Source organism: Anabrus simplex, chromosome 9, assembly GCF_040414725.1.
Source record: "Anabrus simplex isolate iqAnaSimp1 chromosome 9, ASM4041472v1, whole genome shotgun sequence".
NCBI lineage: Eukaryota > Metazoa > Arthropoda > Insecta > Orthoptera > Tettigoniidae > Anabrus > Anabrus simplex.
The window spans coordinates 106863700-106876121 of NC_090273.1; the positions used below are offsets into that span (position 1 = coordinate 106863700).

Genomic DNA, 12422 nt, shown 5'->3' on the forward strand with positions numbered 1-12422 from the left:
GGAGATTCATTGGTCAGTTACTTCAATAACTAAACAGAACATAATTCATGAGAATTCCTCAAGTGCCAGCCACTCCTCCATTCAACAAAACTTTCTTCTCTCAAAAACCGAGAAATCTCCAGTATGACTCCTGAGGAAATCCAGTTCTATTTAGAATATTACATGCTTCTGAGTAGCTATTCTCTGCAACAGAGAAGTCACTCTAAGTACCTTGATTAACACTTCTTGGTCAATCATTTCAATATATTTTGCCATCCACATTTCCAAAGAACATTCCTTTGCCTTTATATTAGCAATAATTATGAAGTGCACTTCCCTCTTATTATGCAAACAAAGGAGTCCATCTTAAAAAGCACAGAGAAATCCATTACTCACCTCTTGTCAATGCCACCAGACAGCGTCTGTTTACAATATTTAATTGCCGTGAGACCACTCATGTGGCCTAACCAATCTTTGTTAAATTTCCAACAGTATAGGAGATTGTGACATCTTCACATTTTCTTTTCGTTGTACAGAAAGGCAACACTGTTACAGGCTGATTCAGTCTTGCTTTGTTTTGGGCATGCTTGCTTATACACGTCGAATACATTTCAGTCATCACTAACTTTGTCATTAATATTAGCCATTTTATAAAAGAACAGGTAATTAATTTGTTTCTTTTCACTTAATTGCTATGGAACATGAAACAAAACAGGGAACATTTATTATAATAATTATCAACTTTACAGAACTCTGAACTCTCAGAGAGTAACAAAAGATTAAGGCATTTCTAAATATCAGACATGAAAACAAGACCTGTAATACCTTAACACATTATAGGCAAATGAAAAGCTAATTAAAACTTGGTTACCTGTTTAAAATTCTTGGTTACCAATGACAAGCTGGCAACTAGAAATTTTGTGCCTTTTTCTACATCCACAATTATATTTGCTTGTATAAGTTGAAATTGTTTTCTCTTGAAAAGCCTGTCCTTTGAACACTGAAATACTGCATGAATAGATGTTTGACTTTATAGTGAATAGACTAAAGGTATAAATACTGTGAAGATTAAAACTGCACATTCACCAGTAATTACCAATTAAATTTGAGTGTAACGTGTTTCACTGGTTGGGATTTTCTTGCACTGAGTGAATTTCCTTTCACACTTATAACATAGTATTTTGATTGCAATTCTTCACCCATTTTGATACTGTAATAACAAATGTATGTAGAATTCACACATTATTTAAATTATTTTTCATTATAATAAACATGCTCCAGAAAATTTGCATAATTACTTTATTGAAATTTGACTAATTCGTATCTTCTTCATTTCCAGTGAGACTAAGCCCCCTAGAGGCATTTGAACTGTTATTCTTCGCTGTGTTTGGAATGACAAATGTGGATGCTCTTCAGAAGAAAACCAATCCACAAAGCTATCAGCCAGCATGGACTATATATTTATTCAAATGTATGTTTATGATCTACATGTTGGTATCAGTGGTAGTGCTTATCAATCTGCTTATTGCCATGATGAGCGACACCTATCAGAGAATTCAGGCACAGTCTGATATTGAATGGAAGTATGGTCTAGCAAAATTGATCCGCAACATGCATCGTACAACAACAACACCTTCTCCTCTTAATCTTATTACATCATGGTTATCAATGTTACTGCGCTTCTGTAAGCAAAAAAGTAAGTTCACTCAAGTTATATTCAAGATTTTCTTTGTTTTAAAATTTTCAATCAGAATAATACAGCGAGGTCAGATTATCTTTCACCCAGGAGCTCACTGGCTAGCTGACGTAGAGCTAGTCTCTCAGGATTTTCACTCCATAAATGTTCTCTCACCAATACTCGGAAAACCCCAGTTAAAGAAATTTTACTTTGAAACATGGCTGTAATTCCTATATGGTTTGTTTTAAGTCAAGTCTCTGCATGGGTAAACCATTTTGAAATGCTTCTTTTTTTTGAGACAGATGATGTTTGGATTTTATTGGAGAGCATTTGAATGTTGCCTCAGTATCAGCTAGTTTTCTTCCATTAAAACTCTTCTTTTTTTCTTCTTTTTTCCTTTGAATTCTAGCTTTAGTGAAACAGTCTCTCTGAATCTAAGAACTAACTCAACACCACCACCCAGCCCTAATGCACACAAAATACTTATCACATGGACCAGTCAGAACAGGCTAGAGACTGCCAGGAACTGAATTTGTGCCTCTTAAACTTATGAAAGGAAGTAGAAAAGGCATATGCCCACAATAAAAGATAGGGATCACAAGAATTAGGTTTATTAACATAACATGAAATTCAAATGAATATGCAAACAGCAAAAGTAGGGGATACAGAGAAGAAGGTACTCACGTTCACAGACTTAAACAGTATTGTACATGCAGTCCTGTTTTTTTGTTTTTTGTTTTTTTTTAAACCACAGAATTCTTTGTAAATATCAACGAGGATACAACAGAGGCATTATAAAATGTGATAACAATTGTGATCAAAATTGATCTTTCATGGAAAACTAAATTAACTCTTGACGCAAAGCATTCCTTTCTCCAGCGTGAGAAGTAGGACACATGTGAAAGAAACAAACATTACTTTTAAAAGCCAGACAATCAAAGCATTCGGTAATACTAGAGTTGAGCTCCAATCATACATTCAAAGACGCAAGCACAACAATTATCTCCAAAGAGACAGCATCCCCAGATACCAAAACACCGAGAAGTAGGCCCGGCAAAGAAAGCAAAACAAAACAAGGAGACTGAGAGGTTGCCATAGTTACGAGGTCAATAAGCATACCTAACAATTAAACAGATAAAACAGAAAGGAAAATCTATTAAAATAAACAAGCAATTGGGCCAGTAAAGCAGAGAGCAAATGTAATAAAAGGAATAATGATGGTGTAAAAAAATTACACCCATGAGATGCGGAAAAATAACATAAATCTAACCAGCCAAACGCATGCACACACAGCATAGAGACCAGAATGTGCAAGACAAAATATGTAGTGGTTGTCAAGACACATTACGAGACAATCCGTACAGCATGACAAGCAAAATCACAGGCTCGTGAGCTTGATTCAAATACCCAGATCGTAACCCTGAATCGCCGCAGTGTGGACCAGGCTCATCCAGTTACAATCGTGACCGTCAAACAGTAAGCACGCTACATGACATATTCATATTGCCTCACCCAAGGTGAACATGAAATGCATATAATGCATATGCATATAGTACAGGAATGGTAGGAGGGGGAGTATTAATTCTGGTGAAAGAAGAATTTGTGAGCTACGAAAAAGTTAAAGATGACAAACATGAAATTCTAGGTGTAAGGCTCATCTCTAAAGATAATAGGCAACTTGATGTCTTTGGAGTGTAGAGACAGGGAAAGGGTAGCGCAGATGCTGATTCAGAATTATTTGATAAGATAATCAGGTATGTGGGAAGCAATACGGAAAGGAACGTGATTGTAGCGGGTGATCTCAATTTATCAAATGTCAATGTGAATGGCAAATAAGTTAATATGGGAAGGGCATCTGATTCAGAAAGTGATGGAACCAACTAGAGGGAAGAATATTCTGGATATGGTGCTGGTGAAAGCAGATGAGCTCTATAGAGAAAACAAAGTTATAGGTGGTATTAGTGATCATGAAGCTGTTTTTGTGGTAGTTAAAAATAAATGTGAAACAAAGGTATTAAAATTAGGACTATTAGGCAGTACCATATGGCTGATAAACCAGTCATGAGAAAGTTTTTAAAAAGTAATTTTGATCGGTGGAAAACGGTAAATAAAAATGTAAACAGACTCTGGGATGGGTTTAAAGCAATTGTTGAGGAATGTGAAAACAGGTTTGTACATTTATAGATGGTAAGGAAAGATAAAGATCCAATATATTATAACAGAGAAACAAAGAGACTAAGAAGGAGGTGCAGACTGGAAAGAAATAGAGTTAGAAATGGCTGTGGAAGTAAGGAGAAATTGAAGTAACTTACTAGAAAATTGAATCTAGCAAAGAAGTCAGCTAAGGATAACATGATGGCAAGCATCTCATTTTTCAAAGCTCTGGTACCCACCAGTATATACTAACACCGCATTTCAGTGGTGTGCAGAGCAACCTCTGCTACTGGTCTATGAATGACTGCAGATCATCACTCCAAATCACAGTATACAATGTGACAGTCAGGTGGGAGTGTTTGAGTGTGGCAAGTGCCAGGCAAACAATACATGACAGTCAGTGCAGTGCCCACAGTAAAATTTGGCAGATGGGATGACAATGTGGGAGTGCTTTCTTTCAGGAAGGTACTTGGTCCTCTCATAATACTAAAAACAACTTTAAAGACAAAAGGATACAAGGACAAGCCCCTGTGGGTGGGGGACACAGACGAAGAATACACCCACAATATCCCTGCCTGTCGTAAGAAGCAATTAAAATGAGCAACCAAGGTATGATGAAATTAGAACCATGAGACTACTTGAAACTAATACCATTATGTGAGGAACACCATTCGTCGACGTTACTTGCGATTAGTACCATCCTGTGAGGAACACCATGGATCTACATTACTTAGGATCCTCATGTGAGGAACACCAGGGGTCTGGGTGTTGCCTGTGGTTAGTACAACCACGTTTATCCCACCAAGGAGGTGGGAGGGCACTCAATTGTGCGGGCTAATGTCCTTTTGAGAAAAGGTGCCATACGCTGCATTGGAATTTGTAGGTTCCCTTGTGTTCAGAACAGGTCTGCGTTATCTATGAGTGCCACTATATGAAGAGCACCATTGGGTTATGATGCCTATGATAAGTACCACTATGTGAGGAACACCATGGGTCTGTGGTGCGTTTGGGTTGTACCATAATGTGTGATACGCCGTGGGTTTGCATTGCCTATGATTAGTACCACCAGGTGAGCAGCACCAAGAGTATACGTGGCCTGTGATTAGTTCCACTATAGGAGAAACACCATAGTTGTGCTTTACCAGTGATTAGTACTATTATGAGGGGCTGATGACCTGGATTTTGGACTCCTTTTTATCATAAGCATAATCTTAAAAGAGTTAGACTTGTTGGCTGAATGGTCAGCATACCGACCTTCGGTTCAGAGGGGTTTGATTCTCGGTCGGGTCGCGGATTTTAATCTTCATTAGTTAATTCCAATGGCCCGGGGGCCGGGTGTATGTGCTGTCCCCACCATCCCTGCAACTCACACACCACACATAACACTATCCTCCACCACAATAACACGCATTTACCTACACATGGCAGATGCCGCCCACCCTCATCGGAGGTCTGCCTTACGAGGGCTGCACTCGGCTAGAAATAGCCACACGATTACAAAAAAAAATCTCAAAAGTAGGCATTGTGAATTGGATCCACTGATTGTTTTAGATTCATGGTCATTTTTTCATCATTCATTTTATATTTTAGTCAGTGAATACATTTTGAAGTTTTAATTATAGTTCGTTGCACCTCGTACCATTAGGGGCCAATGACCTAGCTGTTAGGCCCTTTAAACAACAATTATAGTCATCATCATCATCTTCATTGATACAAGGACATTTTGACCAGTTATATGTTGTCTATGATAGATCAGTTTAAAGATGATCACTGTAAGTTTCATCATGATAATGCTCTCTGCCTTAAGAAACGTCTGTACAGGCCAGAGCCCCAACACTTAATCTTATTAAAACACCTCTGGGATGAACTAGAATGGCAACTTTGCTTGAAACTATGCTTGCTACAGCATTGCAGAAACAATGGTCTGGCATTCTCTAGAGACATTTCTAATGCCTACTAAAGTCTCTCCCTAAAATGTCCAAGAGTGGGCCCAGGCCCAACACATATTAACATCCACTACTGAGCAGTATATCCAAGGAACACTTTGAGGACAGTTCTGAGTTGGTGTCCAAATATTTTTGATCAGTCAGCAACAAATCATTTACCAGTGAGACAGACACTGAACAAGTTGGCCATGTCACATAGCTGTGAGCTTGCATTCAGAAGATGGTAGGTTCAAATCCCACCATCAGCAGACCTGAAGATGATTTTCCGTGGTTTCCCATTTTCACGCCAGGCAAATGGTGGAGCTTACCTCAAGGCCCCAGTCAATACTTTCCAAATCCCAGCCCTTTCTTATCATTGCATTGCCAAAAACCTTTGTGTTTGTGTGGGTACAAACAAAAAAATGAGATGACATATGTTTGAAGGATTATAACTGGCAATGAAAAAAGGGAAATTAGAGGATATTATATAATATGCTACTAGAAAAACTGTAAATATTTTATTTTCAGAAATTTTTTCTTAAGTTACAAAGTTCTTGCACTTAACCGCACAATTGATAGATGAACGATGACTTTTTATTTGTGGTTCTTTTTTATAGTGACCCAGAAGAAAAGGCCAAGTTTAGTCCAAATGATAGGACTTCAACAACAGGGAGCAAGAGCTAGCCCAAGAACCAAAATGGGTCACAGATGGCTTCAGAAAGTGAGGAAAGGTCATACAGTTACACCCAAAGGTAAGTCAGCATCTATAAATTAATCTTACTTCAATATACGAGGGTTGTAAATAAAGTAGTGCACTCGCAGGAGATCGGGCATGTGCAAATAGGATATCGGAGCGGTCAGATGGTGCTGTTGTCGATGTGTAGTGTGCATTTGATGGGCATTCAGGTGAGAGTGTTGTTGCTGTATGGCGTTAAAATGAAGAGTGTCGATTTAACCATTCTGAAACATGTTTTCAAAAGGTGATCAGGGTTCGTGGATTAAAATCGAGGTTGCCCATGGTAAAAATGCATCAGAACGTTATTAAGGATTACGTGAAGTCTGTAGCGAGAATGCATTACTGTATAGGATAGTTGCACAATGGGTCGAGGCATTTCGTGCGGGGTCGGAATGAGAGTGCGGATTTGCACCACGTAGGTCGGCCATGCATTCCTCAAATCAGATTGATATCGTGAGTGGTCTCCTTTCCGTAGACCATCAATGGACTGTCCGAGAATTATCCGTAGAGGTCGGTGTGGCACACACTGACAAAATGTCTTAACATGAGGAAAACTGGGTCCTGTTGGGTTCCACATCAACTCATCGACGTACCGAAATGGCACCAGTATTCCCTGACTGGCATCCACCGGGACAAATAACGCAACGAAGGAGACTCATTTCTGCAGCGTGTTGTCACCATTGATGAGACGTGGGCACTAGCCTAAGAGTCTGAATTAAAGTGTCACTTGAATGAATGGCATCACCCAGGTTCGCCACAACCACAGAAATTTCTACAGGAACTCAATCAGATAAAGCTAATGCTGATTGTGGCATAAAACTACGAGGGTGTTATTCTTACACATGCTGTTCCTGAGAGACCAACCGTCGACAGTGATTCTCTTGCTGATTTCTGGAGTGACATCTGCGTCTGGCTATGCAGCGCAAGCATCCACATTTATTTTGAGAAGGTCACCCTATCATGTTGCATGACAACGCAAGTTGTCATGTAACAATGTCAGGCTCTTATTGCAACGGTGGCATTGGGAGGTCTTGGAACGCCCTCCATACTCAACAGACTTGAGTCATTGTGACTTAGAACTGTTTCCAAAGTTGAAGGGACCCCTCGGAGGCTGCCAATTTCCTGACATGGCATCTGTACTCCACACAGTAGGGCATTCCTATAAGAAATAAATTGACAAGAGGGTCCACCTTTTCAATATAATATATCAAGTAAATAATATTACATTAGTCTTGGAACTAGTTTCAGCCACTTAGTAGCCATCTTCAGCCAAAATAAAAATTAAACATATCACATGATAACTAAAATATATGTACTGTATATAAGATAAAGACAATATTGTAGGAATAATTATAACATTAAAATATACAGGGTGAACTGAAATTCACGCACTCGGGAGTCGCAGGGCAACTCCTCACATGCCAGCAATAAAAAAAGTATCTCGCAAAAGTTTGTCCTGCGAGTATATCTGACAGAAAAAGGACATTGAAGAGTGGCAATCTGGCAACACTGTAACCACATGTAGGGTAACTACCTCTGTCAACTCATATTAGTCGTGCTGTACAGTTGGTGCACTGGATAGAGTTTTGGGTTAGCATGCAGGAGGTCGAGGGGTCGATCTGGGTTGAGGAGTATGTTTTTTATTTCGTAAATGTAGTCCAGGTGGTATGATATCTGGCATCTTAATAGTCAACAGCGAATAAATTCACACCCATGACGTGGAAAGGGCGTCTTTCAAAGCTGACCACTGAAAAAGATTGTTCGTCCATTTCTAGAATCGTAGTATGTAAGTGCAAATGGTTTCTAGAGGACCCACTGCAATCTCTGTTGACGATTAAGATGTCAGATACCATACCACCTGGACTACATTTACGATATACAAAACATACACCTCAACCCAGGATCAACCCCTTGACCTCCTGCATGCTAACCCAAAACTCTATCCAGTGCACCAACTGTACAGCACAAGTAATATGTGCTGACAGAGGTAGTTACCCTACATGTGGTTACAGTGTTGCCAGATTGCCACTCTTCAATGTCCTTTTTCTGCTGGATATACTCAAAAGACGAACTTTTGTGACACACCTTTTTTTATTGCTGGCATGTGAGAAGTCGCGCTGCGATGCCCAAGTGCACGAATTTCGGTTCATCCTGTATATTAACAACAAAAATTATGGTTGTGATCTTGACATAAGAGGATGTTATCTTTAAGTTGAGTTAAGAGCTCAGGCAATCAAGTAAATCTCTAGAGTGTAATACACAGTACACCTAATGTCCGATGTAGAACAAAACACTGACATGCTAGGGGAAGCAGGCAGACCATGGAAACAAAGTAGGGCTCTCCATCACTGTCATCAACAGAGAACGCCTCGCCAACAGTCCCCAACGGCTTCCTGACATTTGGCAAAAGGTAATATAGACTTTGCATGTGACTACATTGTATTGCATTCTATCAATATTGCCACTACTTTATTGACAGCCCTCGTATAGTATATAAAATGTATAGACTATGTAATAATTCACTGATAAATTCTTTGGATGATTTTTTTTTTTTTTTTATTCTGCTGTAATGAATATAAATGATACCTTCAGTGACATTTGGGTTGGAACAGTTTTATTTACTATATACCATTATGCATGGAAAAAATAAAATGGTCTCTTGGCCATTAACTGAAAACCAAAAATACACAAAAAGTTGTAGATATTTCTGGGTACAGAAGGAGGTATGGATACCCTTTCAAACCCCCTTTCTCCCCATGGTGCAACAGCCCTTACAGGGCTTGGCCTACCAAACGACCGCTGCACAGCCTGAAGGCCTGCAGATTACAAGATGATGTGTGGTTAGCATGACTAATCCTCTCAGCCGTTGATCTTGGCTCTCGAGACCGGGGCCGCTATTTCACCATCAGATAGCTCCTCAATTGTAATCGCGCAGGATGGGTGGACCTCGAACCAGCCCTCAGATCCAGGTAAAAGTCCCTGGCCTGGCTTCAAACCCGGGGCCTCCGGGTAAGAGGCAGGCACGCTACCCCTACACCACAGGGCTGGCATGGATTCTCTTTCAAGTTTTTTATATTCCATTCTCCCAGTTTAAAAAATATGTACTGTATATGCTTTTGATGACCATTTTGCATTGTATTGTTTCTTGGCTCTTTAAACTGAAACACATGCAGCTCAAGCACAACTCAAACCATACTGATAGAATAATGTTCCTTATACCTCATGTACATCACAATCGCATGATTTTATAATACAAATATCTGATGTTATGTCACTCAGCATAGCCTTCATGAGGCTCAGTTCCACTATTAACTATTAACTGACAACAAAGCTCTTAACAATTAAAGATACCTTATAGAAAAAATGCAGTGAAGTTTACAAAAAATACATTTTGATGAAATCTCTAGTTTTCTGGGTCAGGGACTTGAATAAAAATGGTCCCAATTTGATACCTTTAACAGTTACTGGACCTAGAAGTTTTTCCAATTTTCTGGAGGATTTTTCCTAGAAACCTATAGCTAAGACCTTTGCATTTGAGGGAGGAAAGTCTGTGGTTAACCAGAGCTTCCAAACTGTATTTAAAACATCAGCCTTGTAGGACTCTAGACAAAAGTGTTCATATATGAAGCCTATGAGGGTATTTATGGGTTGTAGTAAGAATGTAAAGTAGAGGATATATGTCACTGGTGAGCCAATTAAAGTATGGTTCCGGTACTTTAATACTTTAATACTTTAATACTTTAATACTTTATTAACGGAAATACCATTTTGCATAACAGTAGAGAAGTATAGAAAAAACACAGTAAAAAAAAAGTTCAATGGAGTATAAGTAGAAAAAATATGTACAGATATATACACAGGATATATTACAAGTAAGCACAGGAAAGTAATACAAAAGTAATACAAAACAGTAAAAAGAAAGTTCAATGGAGTATAAGTAGAACATATGTACAGATATATACACAGGCTATATTACAAGTAAGCAGAGGAAAGTAATAGTCAATTCTGGAGATTATGTAAATGAGTTCTAAATTTTGACAATGAGCAGTTAAATATATCAATATCCACTTTGTTTAGAGATCTTGACATTCGTTCAATTGGCCCGTTGAATGCATAGTTAGTTCTATGCCAATTTGTAGACAATGTATTCTTGAACCTTGTGCGTCTGTCTGGTACATGTACGTTAATTTTTGCAAGGAGTTGTGGACAATTCACCAAGGAATGAAGCAATTTAAAAATGAAGAGTGTATCCAATAATTCACGGCGTTGTGACAGGCTATGCAGATTTAAGGACTGTTGTAGGGATGTATAATCAACATTATCATATGAGAATCCTGCTCTAAAAGAATATAGACGAAGAAATGTATGTTGTACTGAATCTAATCTATGGATAGAGGTCTGATGAGAAGGGTTTCAAACAGGTGTACAGTATTCTAGTATAGGGCGTACCATAGATACATATAGCAATCGATAGGTAGCTAAGTTTGAAAATTCCCTAGAATATCTAGTAATGCAACCCAATCTTTGAAATGCTTTCTTACAAATATTTTCAATATGTTCATTAAATGATAGGTTATAACTGAATAAAACACCAAGGTCATTAACTTGTGAAACAGGAGTTAGAATGTTGTTATTACTAAATTTGTACGGAAATGCTATTTTCTTCTTGTTTTTAAAAAATGGTATTATTTTACTTTTCTCATGATTAAGTTTCAACCCATTTTGAATACAGTACTTTTCCAGATGATGTAAATCTTCTTGAAGTTTTAAACAATCAAGTGGACAATTAATTTGCATAAAAATTTTTGCATCGTCGGCAAACAAAAGCAATTTAGAATTCTTAAGTATATTTTTAATGTCATTTATGTAGAGAGTAAAAAGTAAGGGCGCAAGGTGAGACCCTTGAGGAACTCCACTGGTAACAATAATAGGCGCAGAAAAATGATTCCTTATTTTAACAATCTGCAGGCGATTTTTAAGATATGATTCAAACCATGAGAGGAGAGGCCCATTAATTCCATAGCCCGTTAGTTTTTGCAGCAAGATATCGTGATCGACAGTGTCAAAAGCTTTTGAGAAGTCTGTATAAATGCAGTCCACTTGGGAGTGGTTCTCTATTGCATCCAAGAGAAACTGATAGAATAAAAGAAGATTGGTACAGGTTGACCGTCCTGAAAAGAATCCATGCTGCTCATCAATGATGATGTTTCTAAAGAGAGGTGTGATTTTGTCAAGAATTATTGAGTCAAATATGGGACCATCACGAGGATTACTTTATTGAGAACTGGAAAAGACCCAAAGGAAAGTATCACAATTTGTTCTGGAAGATTTCTGACAAAAAAGTAGTGTTACAAAAATGTTCCCAACTTTAACTGTGAAAGCTTGGGGGTAAGGAGACAAGCTGCTCGACTAACCAGTATGTTACACGTGATAAAATTCCTTTTTGGGTCCGTATTGAAAGTATTTGTATAAATAACACTCATATGTTTTTATTGTTCTCCCACCTATTCAATACAATACAATCTTAAAAGTTAGGACTTTGTCCTTATCAAAATGTTAACATAAAATTAATACATTGGGTGGTACATGTTTTGCCTATCAATAGTAGGCATCATCAGCAATTTTTTACTTTAAGAATAGATGAGGTACCTGATTGGGAATGACTTATGAATACTGTTAAAAACTATGTCTCATAAAATGGATTAGAGATTGTTAAACAACTATTACAATATGAAATGTGGAATACTATTACTTAACAATATTTGTGTTAATATTTGAGTCTAAGAACATGACAATTATCTTCAAAGGGAATTTCATCACACACTTGGCTACCCACCGATTGACAACAACGTTCCCTTTTGACTAGTACGCTCACCTCAACACATTCAACAACAAAAAGCCACACCTATCACAAACTCTTCCCACAAATACTACATTAAAGAAGATGGCC

At 38.1% G+C, this 12422-nt stretch overlaps 1 protein-coding gene across 1 annotated transcript in view; it reads left to right on the top strand.

Annotated features, from left to right (window-relative positions):
• Nucleotides 1-12422, top strand: part of nompC (no mechanoreceptor potential C) — a 653999-nt gene that overhangs the window by 595728 nt on the left and 45849 nt on the right. The window contains exons 24-25 of the mRNA XM_068229166.1: nt 1319-1675; nt 6354-6488. Coding sequence (XP_068085267.1) covers nt 1319-1675; nt 6354-6488 — 492 coding nt within the window. The remainder of the gene's footprint in view (nt 1-1318; nt 1676-6353; nt 6489-12422) is intronic.